Source organism: Heteronotia binoei, chromosome 6 (assembly GCF_032191835.1).
Source record: "Heteronotia binoei isolate CCM8104 ecotype False Entrance Well chromosome 6, APGP_CSIRO_Hbin_v1, whole genome shotgun sequence".
In the NCBI taxonomy this organism is placed as follows: Eukaryota; Metazoa; Chordata; class Lepidosauria; order Squamata; family Gekkonidae; genus Heteronotia; species Heteronotia binoei.
In genome coordinates, this window is record NC_083228.1 from 98,740,152 (window position 1) to 98,761,076 (window position 20,925).

Here is a 20,925-nt window from a genome sequence, read left to right on the forward strand (position 1 = left end):
TAGAAAAGGCAGAGAAAGAAGTACTTTTCTCCCTTTCTCACAATATGAAAACTCGTGGGCACTCAATGAACTTGCTGAGGAGTTGGGTTAGAATGGATAAAAGTACTTCTTCACCCGAAGGGTGATTAATACATGGAATTCATTGCCAGAGGAGGTGGCGGTGGCTACAAGCATAGTAAGATTCAAGAGGGGATTGGATAAACATATGGAGCAGAGGTCCATCAGTGGCTATTAGCCACAGTATATTGTTGGAACTGTCTGTCTGGGGCAAGTGATGCTCTGTATTCTTGGCACTTGGGAGGGGCAACAGTGTGAGGGCTTCTAGTGTTCTGGCCCCACTGATGGACTTCCTGATGGCACCTGGAGGGTTTTTTGGCCACTGTGTGACACAAAGTGTTGGACTAGATGGACCATTGGCCTGATCCAACATGACTTATGTTCTTAAGTTTTCTTAAATGAAAAGTCTCTGTTAAAAGTTATTAACTAGCTGGAATGCTGAGCAAGAAGAACATTCTTGTCTCTGTGAACAACTCCTTATTTCTCCCCCCGCCGCCCCATTAGCACTAAGAAGCCATTTGATTTTTTTAAAAAAGGGTTTTTTTTAATTGGATGGTGCAAGCTATACAAGGTCTTTGTTTTCCCAAAACATACTGTTCCTTTTTATTTTTTTTAGTCTTATTTTTCGGAAAGTCCGAATGCTGCTAGGTGGGAAGATTCGGGTCTTGTTGTGTGGAGGAGCTCCGCTTTCTGCAGCAACACAAAGATTTATGAACATCTGCTTCTGCTGCCCTGTGGGACAGGGATATGGCCTAACAGAATCCTCTGGGGCTGGAACAATAACTGAAAGTTAGTAGAATGTGTTGAATGGAATGCCAATTAGTGTTCAGTAGGTTGGGGCCTGTGGGAACTCCTAGTAACTAGCATAGTTCTGCATATCTTAAAATGTGGGGTGGATGAAGAGGGTTGTATTTTTAAATGCTGAGAAGGAACAGTAAGATTGGTTCTACTTCTTCTTAAAAAGTATTTTGAATTACTGTTCAGTCTGAAACTGTTACTTTTTTGATTCTCTGCAAAGGAACCTCCTGGAGGTCACATAAATTACCTTGTACCTTTTCTGCAGATTACTACAAATTGACCTTTTATGTGGTGGTAATGGCAAGTGATTGCATGAGTCCAATTTTTGAACAACGTCAAGTGAGAAATAGGGAAAGGAAATACTCAGAAATCATATCTTCTCTTTTTATTCATATATGTGTTAAATAATTTAAATTGCAGATGGCAATTTGAATAAAAATGTATTTTTAAATCACCCATGAAGCATTCTGTCAGAGACCTAAGAACAGTGAAACTTCACTCAAGCTTAGTTTTTCCTCAAGTAGAAGGCCCAGATACTGAATGTCAAACTGCTTTCGAAACTGTTATGAGTTCTAGTAGTTGTTTGTAGCATTTTTTATAGTTGATTTTTGCATTTGTATCCTACAGTGCTCACCCCCTTCTGCTATGGCTTACATAAAATTAATATTTAAAAAAATTAAGACTGCATTTCCTTAAACTACCACAGAGCAGTATTGGCTCAAGATTTTTAAATGGCAGACAAAGCACTCCGCTGCCTGGGATTTGCTAGTCTGTTGAACCTAATCAGATATCAGTTCACCTCCTTTGAGAAAGTTTGAGGCAGCAAGTGCCTCCACAAAGTGAGCTCCATTAACCATGGGCTCTTCGTCTCCGCATGTAAGTAAACTACAACAAGCCTCCTCTGATCTTAATGTCATTGTCTTTCAATTTCAGTTTGGGACTATACAACAGGCAGAGTGGGTGCGCCCTTGGTGTGCTGTGAAATCAAACTAGTGAATTGGAAAGAAGGTAGGAAGGTTTTCTTTGTCCATAATACCTTAATAAATGTGAGAAGATCATTCTCTTCCATTCAGTACAAACTTTAAAAGGGGTGTGTGTGGTTTAAAACGATGAGTAAGACTCTGATTCCAAGATCTTTATTCTGTGTCATCACAGGCTCGTCTGTATTATTTATTATTATTTAATTTATTTACAACTTGCCTTTCTCCTCAGTGGGAACCCAAAATGGCTTTTATCATTCTCCTCTTCTCGCCTTCATTTTATCCTCACAACAACTTTGTGAGGTAGGTTAGGCTAAGTGTGTGTGACTGGCCCCAGGTCTCATAGTGAGGTTCCATGGAACAAGCTGGGATTCAAACTTCGGTCTTCCAGATACCGATCCAACTCATCATCATCAATCACCATCAATACTGATCCAACTCTCTTAACCATACCACCAAACTGGCTATCTGTGTTCTGACGTACTTTTTAGAAAGAGCTTCTGCTGTTGCTTCAAATACTCTTCTGAATTTTAAAATCCATTTGCTGTGGAATGAGAATTTAGGTGGGTAATAGGGAGAAGAGTGCTGCGTGATCTGCTGACCTCCGTTTCTGAATGGTGTCTCTCTTTTCTTTGCCAAGCCACAGTTGAAGAAATAATATATTCAAAGAACTTCTTCTTTCTCAGTTATGAAATAGCTTCCTGTGACTTCTGAAGAGTGTGAAGCAATTCAGAAGAATTGAAATGTGCAATAGAAATGCTAAATTATATAGAAATTTACAGAGAAATCATACTGGAATGAGTTTTTCCCAAGTGAAATTAGAAGATCAAGCGAAATTAGAAGGATCCCCTTCTACTATATTTTAACACCTAAATTTTACAGAAGGGTTACTGAAGATAGTTGTTTGCACATGCTTTTTTATTCCCCTTCAAAAAGCTCATAAGTGCTGGTGGGTGTTGTAAGAGTATGCAGTTCTATGTACTCTGCTGGCATTTTAAAGAGGGAGATTATTTTATTGTATTTCTAAGGAGTCTTGGACCTGATTTGTTTGTGAAGCAGAATGAAGTGGCAGAGTGCTGAAGTGGTAGGATGGTCTGTATTATTGCTTCAGAGTGCCAATAAGGGATTACACTTTAAAGTTAATCAGTGTCAATCATTTCTAGTATGCAAAGAACTAGGAAAGCACGTGAAGGGCTTGGTAGTGTGTTTTTTTTGGGCAGGGAATTTTTACAATGGGGAACATTGTGACCACTACCCTGCCTGCATTGTAGAGAGGTATAGCCCATTTTGCCACTTCAGGATTCCACTTCATTCTTCTGTATATGTAGATCAAGCTTCATAGCCTTATTCTAGTGTATGTGGGGTAATTGCAAGGAGTGATACCTTAGAAATAAACTGAAAAAGTGTGGACCCACAGGGCAAAGAGGAAGGCTTTGTTCCCTTAATCGTACTCTATCCAGCCTTCAGCCTCAGGTTGCTTTCTTAGCCGTCTCTTTACTTGAACCAAGAAGCACCCCAGGAGTTTTGGGGGCTGAAGGATATACTTCTTTGACCCTGAACCAAATCTTGGCATGTAACTTGTCTGACATCGGTCCTTCTGGTCCTGTGGCTCTTTGAAAGGAGTTCAAAGGAAAAAAGATCACTCCTCTGCCAGAGGACCTAGGAGAAGAATTAATAGGTAGGGTGGATGATATAAAGTACTTGTTACTAAACCAAATTTTGTGAACTGTTCATTGTCATTAGAGTCCATTGAAACAGTGCCCCTTTAAGCTTCAAGTTCAGTCCAACTGAAACAAATCACTAATATTCCAATGTTATCAATAGCTGAGTAGGCTGGAGAGCCTATTGGGTAGCCTGGAGAGCCCAGAAACTAAGCCTTGCATCACTCCCTTGTGATCTACTACAGCTCATGGTTGCTTGCACGAACGCATGTCCAGATAGGGCGGCTAAACTTCGTGGCAGAGGATATGAAAGGGGAGAAGTTTCCCACCTTGTTTGTTGTTTGCCACACATACACAGAACCACACTCATACTCCTATAATCCTGTGAAAGTTTCTCTGTGAAATTTTCTTCTCTATGTCCACACTCAAAAGCCTTGTATGTTGACTCATGATGCTTCAGAGAAGTAGGGCGCTTGCCCACATTCTCCACCAAAAACTCTTACTCAGAATGGTCTATTAATTATTGGGGAAATTAGCTTAGCAAGAGGGAGCAACAATGAGATCTGCACCAACTTTTACTGGGAGATTTCCCTTAGAGAGATTCTTAAATGCACCAGGCTGATGTTCCACTAATAAGAGTTTTATTGAAACTAATAGAAGGGCAAAACATGCATACAAGATACACAGTAATCAAGCATATAAGGTCTAACCAAGAAACAAAGATTGTAGCAGGGAGTAGTTTTTCAGGGTAGGTGATACTTACCTATATTGAAGTTTCAATCCATGGAAAGCAGAGCGACCAATGTTTGATGTGCATGGCTGACGTTGGAACACATATATGCAATGGGGGTTGGGTCCCCATAATATCGGAAAACTGTTTGAAGCTGAGTGACATATGTGCCCAAGATCAGAATTTTGGTGAGTTTGCTGGATGAAAAGCAATGAATGTGTAAGGTGTTTTATGGCTTTTCCGAAGAGATAACTATTGATGGGAGTGTTGTTAATGTATCAATATCCCTTGATAACACCCTGATTTATGGAATGGGAGAGGATACCATGTTTGAAGTATTACTTTATTGGAGTAGACATATGGAAAAGAGGGCCAGGTGTAGGGAAAGGAACTTAATTAGAAGAAAACAATCACTTCTGTGCATGACCAAAACAAAGTGTTGCTTCCCTAATAAATCCACTGCTGATGTTTGTTGGGGTGAGAGAAGTATGTCTTGCAAATCAGCCCTTTGGACCACTTACTAAATACCTTTCTCATGCTGGTTTCCTACTTGGCACTTAGGGTCACATTCAAGCCAAGCAGTGTCTTATAATCATGATATCTGGTTTTTAATGTATGGGATTATTTCTTTTGTGGAAAACCAGCTGTCCATCAACCGAATAGTGCTGACCATTAACAGTGCTGACTGCCAAAAAGAGAGCTCGCATCCTGCTTCGTGGGAGCAAAATGGATATATACCCCCAGCTCACATGCAGCTGTTTTTACTTGCAACAATCAGTTAGGCAGAGAGGAAAGGGAACCGGAAGCCATTCCTCAGTGTGAAAGCACTGGGGTTGTGGGTGTTTGGTGCGTACTTAGGGCTCTGAGGCACCTGTCCTGCTCAAATCAAGGAGAGGGGCTCAGCGAGTGGATTCCTTAGCTAAAGACTCACACTCCCTCCTAGTGGGATTTCTGAACCCTCAATTTCTTCCCCTCTTTTTTGCCCTATGGATCCCTGGATCATCACCTGCCCTTGCTGTGGCTTCCCCTCATCATGGTTTTCCAACTCTACACCCCCCTCCCCTCCTGTGCTAGACCTTCTGTTAGATCCCCTTTTTGCACTCCGGTCACTTGGTTGTTGTTCAGTCGCAAAGTCGAGTCCGACTCTTTGTGACCCCATGGACAAAGTCACACCAGGCCCTCCTGTCTTCCACCATCCTCCGAAGTCTGCTCAAATTCATGTTTGTTACATCAGTAACGCTGTCCAACCATCTCATCTTTTGCCGTCCCCTTCTTCTTTTGCCTTCTGTCTTTCCCAGCATCAGGATCTTCTCCAGTGTGTGCTCCCTTCTCATTTGGTGGCCAGAGTATTAGAGCTTCAGCTTCAGCATCTGACCTTCCAGGGAACAGTCTGGGTTGATTTCCCTTAGGACTGACTGATTTGATCTTCTTACAGTCCAAGGGACTCTCAAGATTCTTCTCCAGCACCACATCTCAAATGCATCTATTATTTTGTGCTCGGCCTTCTGGACACTAGGATCCTAAAATTCTGTGTCTCTGTGTACCCCCATGCTGGGTTTAACATCATCAGATGTCCTTGTTCTGCCTGCCCCCTCATCATGGTTTTCCAGCTCCTGCAGGGTCCCCCCTCTTTTGCCCTTGGAACCTTAGGATCCCCAACTACCATGCTTCTGGGCACACCCACCCACCCCAGTTGGGCTTAACACCATCAGCTGCCCTTGCTCTGCTTGCTCCTTGTCATGGTTTTGGCAGGTAGAGAAGAGTCTGCTGGAGACTCACTGCAAGTTTGGCATCTCTAACATTATGACATATTTGTCAGCATTTGATATTTGACAATACTGTAGCTGATGGCTGACATTCTCTGAACCAGGTAATAAAGTCCAGCAAGCAAATTTAGAACTTTTGTTGAATTTAGATTTTGTTTCTCTTTTTTAAAAACATGTTTTTAGCTTTTTCAGCATTGATCTTTTTTCTCCAATTTCTTTTGGTAATAGGGCACAATTATAATGATCTTTTCTGGCCTCTGATGAGCAGTTCTAGCTATGCTCAAATCACTACTGAGGAAATGCTTTCTCCAAAATAGATATAGAGGCTTATGTCATGCATATACAATAGGAGGTAAATGTCCAGATAATTTAAAAGCTGACAGATAGATTAGTCCACAAACATTTATGCTGGAATAAAATGTTGTTAATGCCACAAAATTCCTTTTGTAATTTTTCTGCAGCAGAGTAATACACCTTCTCCTCTGTATAATTAATAAGTATGAGTTTCCCAGTTAATAAGAATAAATAATATATGTCTGGAGATCTTTAAGAAAAAATATTCATGACTTTGTTCTTTTACTGGCCTGTTTTGTTAATAATTTTGCAAAGTTTTAAATAAATCCTTTTTCTGTTGTTGTGCAAAGAAGCTGTGATTAAAATTCTGTTCCAAGAAACTGAAATATTATTAATTATATTTAGATACTCATATTTGAACTATTTGTACTATTTTGTACTATTTTAAGCAGTTTGGATAATTTCTCCACGCACAATATAATTACTTCCTTCTTAAATTATGATACACACTTTAGATTTTTCTAGGTAAACAAATATTAATAAGGGAACATGCAAGAAGGCTTGCAGTGTTTGATGAATATAGTATTCTAGAAGCGAATTTTTAAAGTACAGAGCTAAGTACTAAGTTGTCAGTGATGGAAATTCTGTAAGCCATTGTTAATTAAATAATTGCAGAAAACTTGAGCAATGGAGCTAAAAACCTGAGAGCTGCACAATACAGTGGGCAGTGCATGCTTTAAATGTGGAAGACCTGAGTTCAAATCTTGTTTAACTAGGATTCTCAGATCCGTAGCATACCCAAATCTCTTTGCTGGAAAAAGTAATTTTCTCTATCAGAAATTGCTTCATTTTGTTGTTGTGTTAGTATATATGTGTGAAATGGCCTCATGTAATGAAGTAGGCTATTGTCTACAGAAGTTCCTGTGAGCCACTTGCTCTCACAGGCTGCAATCCTAAAAACTCTATCCTAGAAGTAAACTCCATTCAATAAAATGGGACTTAGATTGGAAGTATAAATTGAGAAACTTCTATTTTAACTCATCTAAGCCTTTGGGGTTAGGTGGGAAAATACAGATATTATTTCAGTTTTCATGGCATATGCATGCCAACTGGTACATTTTAATTTTTCTCCAGGTTTAGAGTTGGTGTGTTACATGGGCTTAAAAGGTATAACTTTGTTTAGAATTGTATTTTGACAGTGCAGTCCAAAGCAGAGTTATACCCCTTTAAATCCATTGAAGTCAGCAGGGTTGGAAGGGTGCAAGTTTACTTGGCCAGTGACTCCATCATTTTGCTACCATACCTACAGAATCAGCCTTTTGTGGGTGCTGCATATACAGTTCTCAGTCCAATGTTGAGAACTGTACATGTAGCTTCAACTGCTGGATACAAAGCTGTAGCACTAGGAACCCCTGTACATCAACCTTTGTGTGCAGAGTTCCGTCAGAAAATGTGTATGCAGATGAAGGCTTCTTCACATGCTCAGTGCACTGTGCAATTGTGACCATAATAAGTATATATATTTTATTCACATTTCAGATATTTATATCCTGCCTTCTTTCCTTTGTTTCACAACAATTAAAAGTGCAACTACAAGATACAAAGACATAAGTCATCTAAGTTTATTAGCAGATGAAAACAACACACAGGTTTAAAAACAGAGAGATTTAGAAACACATAGCTAGATAGTTCACCCTCCTACAAACACCCTCTGAGATAGAACTGTCTTCCGTAATGTAGCCAATTAAGTTATCATCTGTATAAGCCTTGTGGTTAGCCATTTCAGATGAAAACTTGTGGCCTATCTGTTGCTATATGCATAGATCTTGCATTTTTCTATGAAAAAATTTTATACTGTGTTTTGGAATGCCCTTTTCTGTACAGGAATATATGTTAATATTTCTACTTTATAAAAATGCTGTAGGTGGATACTTTAACACCGATAAACCACATCCTAGAGGTGAGATTCTTATTGGAGGCCAAAATGTGACAATGGGCTACTACAAAAATGGAGAACGAACCAAAGCAGATTTTATGGTAGATGAGAATGGACAGAGGTGGCTTTACACTGGAGACATTGGGGAATTTCATGACGATGGGTGTTTAAAAATTATTGGTGAGTTACTAATGTGTATATTATTGGCTTAATGTACTTTTTGCTTCCATGGATATTGGGGGTATTACAATTCTTCTATAATTTATTTCAAATTCTTTCATATTTCATACATAAAATAGTTTCTTCTGCTAAATGTTACTTCATGAATACACTTTACCTTTCATTTCTTTCAAAATGTACTTTTAGAGACAGGAACAATTTGCTGTATGTTTTATGACCATAATAAATGATTGATATGCAAACGTTCAGGCATTTTGATATTACTGTGACTTAATGGGAGAGTTTATGGTCTTCTCTGTTGAGTTGAATGGCATTAAAAGTTCTTGACTGTAGCAAGATCATACCATAGATACTTCTCCCTGATCAAGTGCTATGTATTTAAAATTAAACTGGCCAGTTAAGATGGGATAGACACAAATAGGCTTTTTTTTAAAAAAAATCACTTTTTAAACACTTTTAAAACAAATTGAGTTCACTGGGATTTTATCCTGTCAAAATGTGCAGTAGATCAAACTGTTAATGTCCCCCCCCCCCATTAGTATTTTTTATTATTTTCCATGTTAGATAGTTAAAAACTACTGACTCCTTGTACTGCCCCCCCTTTTCTCCAACATAGCCTATCAACAAGAAGTAAAAGCTGCACATTCAGGCATCTAAGAGTAGGGAGTAAAGAGGAGGGGGGAAAGGAGTGAGAATGGTTACATTTGGAGTAGTTGATTAAGAGAACAATCCTAAGCAGGTCTTCTCAGAATCCTACTCAGGTCTATGCAATGGGGCTTACTCTTACAAAAGTATTCTTTGGATTGCGACATATGTTTGGGTGTGTGTATAAAAATGACTAGAAACAAAAGAAAATGTAATTGAAATTTAACACAAGACCTTGGATTCACTAGACAAAATATTTAATACAAAGTAAACATATTATTTGTATTTGTAATGCTGTGTTTTATTGCTAAAATTCCAGTTTTATTACTCAAAAAGGATTAAGCATATAGTAAGACTTCTTAAAGTGTTAAACCTTTATAGGTCTATAAGGAGTCTCATATATCTTTATTTAAAGCATGCCAAATCTTGTTATGAATAACTTTTATTTTATTCTACTTTCTCTAGATCGTAAAAAAGATCTTGTAAAACTTCAAGCGGGAGAATACATTTCTCTTGGTAAAGTTGAAGCAGCTTTGAAAAATCTTCCACTGGTAGATAATATTTGTGTATATGCAAACAGGTAAGTTAGCTGGAGTACCTTATTATTTGTGCTAAAATGGCAAAGTATTCAAGACTTTTTTCAGTGCTTATAGAACACCTTTTTTTAATATGTATAGACAGTGCAAGGTTTAACAGAATAGATTCCTTCTAACTCAATCATTACAAGTCTTTGAACAAGCACTGTTTGCTTTTTAATTGTGGGTGGCTCTTCAGAAATCTCTGTACCACATGTAATATGGTGGATTATTGAACTTTTTATTATTGTCATTTGTTTTAACATTAGATCTAATTTGTTATATGTATTGAACCTTTTAGGGATGCCACAGATTTCTCATTGAACCTCTTTGGCAGTCAAACTTACCTGATCAAAGATTCACAGTTGTACTGTGAGTTGATCAGCGATGTGTTCAGATTGCATTGAGCAACTCTTAACAGCTACCAAACCATTTTGCACCTCTCTGTTGGCGAGAAGCCAGCTCTCAGTTGATTGGTGATCAGCTGAGAGCTGGGTTCTCATCCATTGCAGAATATAAATGTTTAGACAAATAACAGTGCCATCTTAAGTAAATTTCAGCTTTATAATGCTGTGGACTTAGAATCACACAACTTTGATTAGAGTAAGGGAAGGCGGCATGGTATACAGCCCAATCTCAGAAACTAAGCAGGGTTGCTATTTGAAGGGAGACCACCAAGGAAGATTGTACAGAAGAAGACAATGGCAAACCATCTCTGCATCTCAGATGGGGGAAAGAGCTGTTAACTTTCATATTATGAGTCTTCCCCACTCACCCTGATAAATCTAAGAAGAGAACAAAAATGCAAGACAGGCAGAATCAGAACAAATCCAGCATCTCCTTTCTATTGAGCTGGTTGTGAGAGTTGACTTTCAGAGTTTCAGAAAAGCAGCTGTCATGTGTAGCTAGGCCTTTTGTTCTTCCCCATGCAAAATGTGCAGGATTTTGGATGGTTTGATGCAGGCCCTTTATCCCAGACCTCTCCATCCTGTATAGCAGTAATGTCTATATGCATAACTGCTGTGCACAAGTGGAAGGTGTGTGAATGTGGTGAACTTGCCACTGGGGCACTGTCTTCAGCAGCATCCCTGTTAGTTTTAATTTAAAAAAAAATTCAAAAAAATGTGATGAAGTGTTACAGAACCTCATAGTTTCATAAAGCAAAGAACAAAAAAAATTGATTTCATGCTGATTGATCTTTGTCATCTTAGTTTCCAGTCTTACATCATTGGATTTGTTGTGCCAAACCATAAAGAACTTACAGAGCTAGCAAGAAAGAGAGGATTTAAAGGAACCTGGGAAGAGATATGTAACTCTGCTGAAATGGAGAAAGAAGTACAAAACGTTTTAGCAAATGCTGCTCACACAGGTAAGCAAAGGACACATACTGGGTGTTTCATTTTCTCCATGAAAACAAATATTAAAAATGTAGAAGTACTGCATTTAAAAGAAACAATTAGATATACAGAAGAATCTCCCTAAAATTACATTAGTTTTTGTTATCAGAAGTTGTGTGGAATAGTGGTTTTGCTAAAATGAATCCAATACTGGTGTCCAGAAAAAGGGCAGTTGAACTGAGAATTCTTGGAATGTTCAGGGTAGAGACCTTTGTTCAGGTTAGAGACCTTTGCTCATCCATGCAGTGGAAGAGAAAATCCAGTTCAGGGTAGATACTACACCACCATTTTTAGGAAACTGACACTTAGCAGTCAGCATCTCCCTACTACTATCCAGGGATCTAGGAAGTAGTGGGGCACTTCTTACCTACATGGTGACTTGGGAATCAACTTCACTTTAAAGCAACACCAGAACAAGGGAATGAGAATATTAGGGCACCAGAGGACATTAGCAAGAATCCAACCCATGTTTACTGAATGGGGCTTATTCTCAGGATTCTTGGAATCTCAGTGTATACCACTAATGTTCTATATCTTTGGAATTTAAAAAATGAGAAAGAATATTTCAAAATTTATAAAATAGTCAGTAATTATCTGAGCTGCTGAAAGCAAGCAACAAAATTTAATGTGTTACAAGGGCCAGATCAGACATAAATGGGACTTTGTGTGGCCAGGCCATACATGTCATAACATGGAATACCAGGTAGTGGAGATATAACCTCTATAAAAGATGAAGACAAACACAAAGATATTATAAAAACATGCTTAGAACTCTTGCGATGTTTTGTTTAAAATAGAAAGGTGGGGGAATAGTGGAATTTGGCAATTGAAGTTTTTAAAATAAAACATCAAGAAAAAGCACAAGGATCACAGAAATTAAAAATATAAACTACTTTGAACCTAGGAAAACATGAAATGGCTGGGCATTTGTAAGTTTCTCTCCCCCCCACCCAGTCTACTCAGATTGGCACTGGTTCTCCAGTGTAATATCCCCCCTTGACTGTGAGTTCCCAAGTTAGAGTATTCACTAGGCACCAGTTCTCAGGTCCATTCAGCAGAGACAAGCTGGCTCAAAGCTTCAACCCTTTATTTGCAAGGAGCCAACTCCAGGAAGCAACATCTTCAACTGGCCATACAAAGTGAAAGTGAAACTACTTGAGCTCCAGTCAAGTGAAATACTTTGCAGCACAGACAGTGTTGCAAAGAAAATGCTGAATGTATTTTCCATTAAGGTCTCTGGACCCAGATATTGATACTGAAACCTTTATTAGGCATTGTTCATAGGAATCCAGGTAGTAGGAAGTAGGAGGCAATACAATTATATAATAAAAGAAAATGCTATTTAAAACTATAAACATGGATGTGATGGTGATCTGGCTACAACATCTGTCACCCCATTGATCGCCAGGGTTGATTTGGCTGATCTGGCTGCCCAGGCAGGTGTCCCCTACCTCCCTCACTGCTCTATGTGCGTTACTCCTGAAGCTGTGCACTCAGTGGAAGAGGACGACCATCCCAGATAGGAGTGTACCATTCTTTGGTTGGGCATACAATAGCTGCACTCCCATGCTAGAACTTCCAAACAAGTTCAAGGGCCCAGATGGACTACTCTGGAACTGAAATGACCACTCCCAGAGTTTAATAACAGATCCTGGGAGTAGCAGAAGCATTCTGGGATTGAAATGAGGCCCCCCAGAGTGGAATTCCATTCTCAGAATACTGCTGCTATTCCCAGGGGTTGTCATTCCACGCTGCACCCCATCATTCCAGTCCCAGAACACAGACTCTATTGTTCGAAACAGTCTGAGTCTATCTGGACGCAGAGACCTTAATGGGAAGTTCATTCCACATTTTCTTTGAAGGTTTGCAAGCCCAGAAGAGCTTCCTGCTGAAACAGGCAAAGACAAAGCAGAAGAAGCTGGGAACTTTGGCAGCCTTAGAGCGTCAAAGATTGAGGACAGGAGGGGGAAGAGGGAGGAGAAAGGAGCCATGGGTCTGATTAAAGCTGGTAGGGTCAGTTGTGGTCCATAATTTTGATACCCCTGTTCTGAATTGTTGTGTTATTATTTTAGAACTTTGTTATGTGTAAAGAGGGCTTATGTAAGGCAAAAGACAAAATTGCAATGGAAAGGAGGGGGGGGGGCGAATTCTATAACCAAATTCTGGTAGGTCATCCAGCAGTGCTTTGAGACAGTATAGATCTTCATCTCTTTCTTTATAGCAAGTAGAACTAGCTGAGTGTTGACTCCTGTTCTTATTAAACACCAACTACCAGCTGAACTTTGGGTGGTCCCTTATTTGCTGGCAGATATTGCTGGCAGATTCTGAAACCACCTATTTTGTTACAAAATGTTTAACGATAATCTTATCTGTAAAACAACAAAAATCTGGATTGATCTGATGGTAATGGAATCTGGCATATATGTGGTTAACATGACTATTTTAGGTTTACTTAACTGTATGATAGGTTTTATTAGAAACTCCTGTTTTAACATTTATTCACCTTTAGATTTGAATATTTTGACTGTAACATTTGAATTCTGTTAATATGGTTAGATCTGTTGTATACCAATGCATGTTTTGACGATTGTTACATCCTGATTGAGCTTAAGGCCTTTGGTCATAGAAGCTAATAAATGAAATGGAAATGGTGAGTGTTGATGGTTGGATGCTGTACCCCTTTTGGAAGTCCTGAATGCTGTTTTTAGCTGCATCAACACCAACTAGTGCTTGTGCAGGTTTCTCTTGCAACATCTGGAGAGCCAGTTTGGTGTAGTGGTTAAGTGTGCGGACTCTTATCTGGGAGAACCAGGTTTGATTCCCCACTCCTCCACTTGCACCTGCTAGCATGGCCTTGGGTCAGCCATAGCTCTTGCAGAGGTTGTCCTTGAAAGAGCAGCTGCTGTGAGAGCCCTCTCCAACCCCACCCACCTCACAGAGTGTCTGTTGTGGGGGAGGAAGAAAAAGGAGATTGTGAGCCGCTCTGAGACTCTTCGGAGTAGAGGGCAGGATATAAATCCAATATCTTCATCTTCTTCTTCTTCTTGCTAATCATACTGTCGTTCATATGCCTTCTAAAATTGAGATGGGCACAAACCAGACAAATCAAGATTTGTTTTGTTTTGTGGTTCATTCCCCACTCCTCCACTTGCACCTGCTGGAATGGTCTTGGGTTAGCCTTAGCTCTGGCAGAGGTTGTCCTTGAAAGGGCAGCTGCTATGAGAGCCCTCTCAGCCCCACCCACCTCACAGGGTGTCTCTTGTGGGGGGAGAAGATATGGGAGATTGTAAGCTGCTCTGAGTCTCTGATTCAGAGAGAAGGGCGGGGTATAAATCTGCAATTCTTCTCTCCAAGTTTCAGCTTGAGCAGAAGGACAGGTGCCTCAGAGTCCAGAGTAACCAAACAACCCAACCCTGCTGTTCACACTGAGGAATGACTTCCAGTTCTCTTCCCTCTCCGCCTCTAACTGCCACATGGCATGCCTGCTGCTGACTGCAAAAAAATAGTCACTTGTGAGCTTGGGGATATATGTACCATTTTGTTCTTATAGAGCAGAATTTGAGCTCTCTTATTGGTGGCCAGCACTGTCTGTTGGACTTTGATAGACCACTATTGAAGTTTTCAGAGCAGTAGAAGTTCATCTTCCCCATTGATTTGCTGATTGTAATTGATCTGTGGCAACACGTCTGCCACGGACGCCACACATGCATCACAACAAACCCACCTGAGCCTCCAAAAACCACATGGAGACTGTGATCACACACAAAAAATAATGCATTCAATCCACTTTCAGTGCACTTTCCAACTGGATTTTACTGTGTGAACTGGTAAAATCCAGTTGGAAAGTGCACTGAAAGTGGATTGAAAGTGCATTATTGAGTGTGTGTGATCACAGCCAGAGGTCATGGGGGGTTCGTTGCAAGCGAGATTCATGGACCTTGGCTCATGAACCATGAACCAGATGATTTTTGTTGTGAAATTAAGTTCATGGGCTAGTTTGTGCCCATCCCTATTCTAGACTGATTTTATGGAATAACAAATTACACAGAACTTTAGGGACATTTGATCTATGTATTTATATTCTGCTTCTTGAAGTTTTATTAGTCACCATTCTTTTTCTGCCATGCGTGATTTATGTTTAATTTTTGTTTTGAGTGACACTTCCCATATCCTTCACCGCTGCTAGCTTGCTTTGACATGTGTAACCAAGTTGGTTGGCAAAGTTCTAATGTTTATGGAGAAGTAGCAGCACCATATAAAAATGATCAAAAGAGCCAAAACATAGCTTACTAATTACTGTTACTTGTTTCCTTTCATTGTTCAGGTTTCCCCTACAGCCTGATATACAAATGCTGTGTAGAACTGTTTGAGCTTTCAAGCATGCAGGCCCTTAGTCGGCCCACATGCACTGTCCACATGAGTATCACTATTGAGTGAGAGCAAAACAGTCTGATGTATCCCTAAGATATCGTAATTGTATCCCTAAGATATCGTAATTGCTGTAAGCAGCAGTCAGCTGTTAGAAATATAATATAATGAATATGTTAAATTGTCTGTCAGTTAAGTTGACTTTTTTCTGTCATTGCAGCAAATCTGGAGAAATTTGAAATTCCACTGAAAATTCGTTTGTGCCCTGACCCTTGGACACCAGAGACTGGCTTGGTGACGGATGCCTTCAAATTAAAACGTAAAGAGCTTACTGCACACTACCAGGCAGATATTAATCAAATGTATGGAACAAAAGTAAAATAATTCCTCTTTTCTTGCACCAGTTTGCTATGGTGAGCTCAGATCAAATAGGAAATACTTGAATCACATGTCTCATCACTTGGGACCAATATAAAAACATCTTTCATCACTTTCAGTTTATGCTGAAAATATCAACATCTTTAAACTGGCAGGATTAGTAAAATTTTAAGGCAGCAAACTTGTGTGTCTGTCTCCTTTTTTCCCCAGTTTCCTTTGCTACCTTGTCAGTGTGTGACTTTTCCTAAAAGTCCTTTTGGACAAACATGATTTTGAAGCCTCAAGTTTTTAAACCTGATTTATAAATCCTGTATAATGTTCTGTTTGTAACTTTTTGAAGTTTAGATATATAGAGGGATAACTTGGCTAAAAGATTAGCTTGGGGGGCCTTTTCTACATAAGTATTTAAATTTTAAAGAAATATCAATGTGAAATTATGAACAATTAAATGACTTATAGGTAAAAAAAATCATTGTTGGCCAGAAGACCAGATTATTTGTTGCTGTGCAATTGTTTTGTATAAAATTAAAAGAGAAATAGTCTGATATTCTGATGTTATTGAACAGCAGCTGAAGTATGTGCCTGACAGTTTCCTCCGACCTATATATTTTATTTTTATCTGAAATAAGGAAAAATGGTCATGGCAAAACATTGTAAATAAGCAGGTGTACCTGCAGAACAAGCCGTTTGAAGACTTTATTCATGCAAAGTTTTCTCTTTTAACATGGCAAATGTTACATCTAAGCTCAATTTGTCTAACAGATATAGTTTACTTTTCAAAAATTATTGAGGCCATTTTATAAAGAAAAAAATAATGAGAAAAAATAGTGAGAACTCAGTTTAAAAAATAAATGCATCCCAATGTTCAACATTGTCTTTTTCAAATGATAAAGAGTTTTACCAGCTTTACAGTTCAGGCTTGCTGTCTTGTTTTGTATAAATCAAAACTTATAGTCCAGTTCAAGGCTAGCTGATGCTCAAATGTTCAAGAATACAGTCCATTATGAAGTTTTCTTGCAAATTTCCAGACACAACATGTTGAAGTTGCATTCGTGCAAATCTGTCACGATAGGACTTGCAGAAGAAAAATTGATGGTGGATTGTGCTCTTTGTGAAGGGAACTTTTCAGATATGCAGGTTGTGGGTGAATGCTGGTGGAAATTTTAATTCTAGGTACATTATGTTGGACATCAGTTTTGCTCATTCTCATAAAGCATCTTTCTACATTAAGTATGCACGGGATCATAACTTGTATCACATTTATTTGTATGTTTCATTGTTGTGCCCAAAATATTTAGTTTGAAAATAGCTTTCATTATAAATTCACATGTTGGCCTCCATAAATGTAGAAACTAACTGCAGAAAGCTTTGCACAGGCAATTGGGGATGAATGTAAAAGTGATTTTCTTGACATTCAAGAGAATGGTGCAGTCCCTGTTTCTTCCAGAGTTCTATATGTGCAGCTGAACCTTGTGGATCTCCAGATTAGTGTGCTGAGTTGAAAATTCTGGGTACCACTTTAGTCTATATTTGCAGAGCCTTTCACCAGCATGTTTTTTCATTATGATATTAAAAACACATCGTATTGGACGCTTGATATTATGAACGGCATCCATTAGTTAACTTTATCTGTGCAACTGTGCAAGGTTTTAATTGGTAAGAATTCAGTTCTTTTCCTAAAAAAAGTATAAGAATTGTAGTATTGGTAATGGGTCTTTAGATACTTAAGACTTTTGATACAATGCAATCTGAGTTAATCAATTTTAGATCCTGGTACCTGCAATGGGAAAGTTACAGTGCTACCTTATGCTGTATGTATGACTTAAAATGCTGTAACTTGCTTTCGATGGCACTGTGAAGCAGTTAACTTTCTCCCATTGAAGGCAATATGATTCAGAAATGCTTACTTAGCATTGGATTATGCCCGTCCCCTGTACTTGATACAATTCATTATTACTGTTTATCGTTACTCTTAGAAAGCTTTAACTTGACAGATTCAGGAAACAAATTTACAGTTGTGGTTTAATTGGAAAATAAATTTTGAAATATAAAGAGAATATGTGGATTTCACCTGTGGAGTTTTGTTTCATATTGACAAGTAGATGTTTTGTAATAGCTAAAATACATTTTGAGTCATTGCTTAGCAAATGGAAATAACTTGCACTGGTTTTGCCTCTCAAGAATCTTGTTCATTTGGCATCATGGAATGAAATTCCAGTAGATTTATTAAAATCTTTTCAAAAAGTATCAAAAAAACCTTTTAAAAGGCATGAGCACCCACAGCCATGCATCTGTAACTGAAACATTTGTAACTGAAATCTATGGCTCTTACATGCCCTCTGTAGATAGAACACAGTTGACATATGTGGCCTTTGCAAATATTTTATGTTTTTGTTTAATGTTGAGTTTCCATGTATCTGGTTCCTTTATTATGTTATGATGATATGGAGATCTTTTTTAATAATCCAGGGATGACATTTGTGAGGGGTTTTGTACTGCAGCATGAAACAAAGCAATCTATTCTTAGTAAATGTTAAGTTCCATGTTTACTGGTTCCATGGGACCAATCCCTGCCAATTGCTAGAGTTTATGAATTAGATACTAACATTTTATCTTTAGGAATAGAAACCAGTTTAGCTTTTGTGTGCATTACTATGTGCTCTCTATTTGAGGGTGTTTTATATATGGCAATTCATATGGAAGCTTTTCCATGTTCACAGGGAAGGAACCAAATAGCCTAACATTTGGTTACTTGTAAAGTCTCATGACTTTCGCTGAATGGTTTTAATACATGTGGGTTCTTTTCTGCTTTTCAGATTCAGGTAGTAAGACCAAACCAATCAAAGTGAAACGATCACTCCCCTTTTGATCACTAAAATTATAATGCAGGAGTTCCTTGCAGTTGTTTTTGAATTTTCCCTAGTTGTCCTTTAATACCTTATGACTTGCTAAACTGTATTTAGTTTGCTTGACCCCCTCTAGCTATAAACCATGATGGGTGCTTGCCAAGGGACAACAGATAGTAGAAAGTAATATTTTTAGGAACTAGATCTGGAAGCATGTTCTGAAACTTTAAAAACTTAAACACTTACTGCTGGAAGATAGCCTCTTATACATTTTAAATTTCTAGTATTTTAGGGCCAAATCAGAAGTTATGCAAATGACATATGCAATAGCCCCCACCCCCAAGCTGGCTTATGTGCTTTTAATGAAAAGCATACAAGAGAGGCTGAAATCTTGAACAAATGGAAAGGGGGAGGAGCTTCTTAACCTCCCTTTTCCAGCTGTTCTGCTCAACATCTATACCCCCACAGGGAGAGATGGTAAGAAAGGATGCTCTTTGCAAAGCTACTGTGATGTTGCTGCTGATTAGGGAAAAAACAGATGGAGACAGAAGGGTTATGTTGTTCTTCTCGTGCTGTTCCTCTTCATTGGCATTTTTTATTTCCAGTTACAGAAGTTATGAAAGATAGATTGCAGCATTAAAAATTAAAGCCTCTTCACGGCTTGGGAGCTGTCTCTCCATGTGGCTGTGGTATGTGGGCAGGGTTGACTGTGTGAGTCTTTCCCACTTAATAATTGTCTCACTGGGAACACTGTTTGTAGCTATATGGGGTCCTGCCACAAGGGAGTCACTCAGATATCACTGGACAAGTAAAGGAGATTTTCATTCTCTGAGATAGAATGTACACAGAAACTCAAGACAGTGACTCATTTTAAGCATTTTTAAATTCTGCGGGGTTTAATCATAAGCCATTTTGCTCCAAATATTGCATGTATCTTGTAACAAGGATAAGCAAAGCTGTTTCATAGATGGGCAGGAGAAGATGTCGACCCAGCGCTGCTTCTGCCCGAAATTCATTCATTTCATTAAGATTTGTGACAGAGACCCATGCAAGTTTCACTGAAAGGAGAACAGAAGCAGTGATGGATTGTACCTCTATATGCCAGAAAAACCTTGAACAGTTTTACTGATTCTGCTGCTATTGCAGTTTACAGAAACCACATCTATTTACCTCAAGGGGAAGCTGTCTTTTTAGCAGTTCAATGTTTTCTGAAGTTAAGGCTAAAAGCAGTGTGCAATTAAAATTCACAATGAAGCCTGTAAATATACTATAGGCCATTGCTTTTAATAACAATGAGGAATTCTTTTGGAGTTGTGACATTAATGTGATTCATCCATGAGAATTTATATGGCAGTTTCAATATAATAGAAACCCATAGAAAATAACTGTTCGTTGCCAACGTGCACAAGGTTTCCCTTTTTCCTCCTTTAGATTTCCTCTTCCTCATTGGACTCTTTAAAAAAAAATGGTTTTTAGGTATGTGATATTTGTGTTCTTCTGGGCTTGTAAGAGAATTGTACTCATCTGTTGTCTTCTAAACTGGCAAAAGGAAAGAATTTATACACATTAGACAAAGCTGAAAATTAACTGGATGACCAGTTGTTTCGTTATAGTAATTGATTATTTATGCAAATTCATTAATCTTGGTTGTTATTCTGAACTGCCTGAAAATGTGTCTATCATAACTCAGTTATATTGTATGAATTATTTATTTGTAATTGGACATTTACACTTCAAAAATAAAATTAAAATTGAGTTTCACAAGTTATTTGTTTCCAGCTTTTCACTCAAGGGTCTTAGCTCCAGTCTTTACCCCACAGAAGATTAATTAGTAAAGTGAGTCATAATGACAGGAATTGGAAGGTGATCGGTAACTTAACAGGGAAGGGGAGAGTCTAAACATAGAAACACACCTGCTTTCAGCATCACCATGACCTGTCAGTCAATATAATGGTTTTATTCTCTGTTCCCATGGCAAGGGGGGAAAAGGGAGGTCTCTCTGAACTACCCCATCTTGAGTATGCTTTTGGGTTTTTAGCAGAATATGAGCAAGTAAAACTGTTCCTAGACAGCATCTCTTCATACCAGAGGTCTGAATTACATAATTTTATGTTTCCTTGTGGAAAAAAATCTGAGTCAGCTAGTCTTATACATCAAAATGAAAAAAGTTTTCTTGTTTACAGTTTCAGAGTAGTCATGTTGGTTCACAGTAGAACAGTGAGATTTGAGTCCAGTAGCACTTTAGAGACCAACAAGATTTGGCAGGTGTAAGCTTCTAAGAGTCAAAGCTGGCTTCATCAGATACAAGTAGGAA

General features: G+C 38.6%; 1 protein-coding gene across 2 annotated transcripts in view; it reads left to right on the top strand.

Annotated features, from left to right (window-relative positions):
* ACSL3 (acyl-CoA synthetase long chain family member 3) overlaps positions 1 to 20,373 on the top strand; it is a 78,792-nt gene extending 58,419 nt beyond the window's left edge. For both annotated transcript variants that reach the window (XM_060242190.1, XM_060242191.1), the window contains exons 12-17: positions 674 to 846; positions 1,789 to 1,863; positions 8,211 to 8,402; positions 9,513 to 9,627; positions 10,834 to 10,991; positions 15,608 to 20,373. In XM_060242190.1, coding sequence (XP_060098173.1) covers positions 674 to 846; positions 1,789 to 1,863; positions 8,211 to 8,402; positions 9,513 to 9,627; positions 10,834 to 10,991; positions 15,608 to 15,771 — 877 coding nt within the window. In that variant the 3' untranslated portion in view covers positions 15,772 to 20,373. The remainder of the gene's footprint in view (positions 1 to 673; positions 847 to 1,788; positions 1,864 to 8,210; positions 8,403 to 9,512; positions 9,628 to 10,833; positions 10,992 to 15,607) is intronic.
* The last annotated feature ends 552 nt before the right edge of the window (positions 20,374 to 20,925 follow it).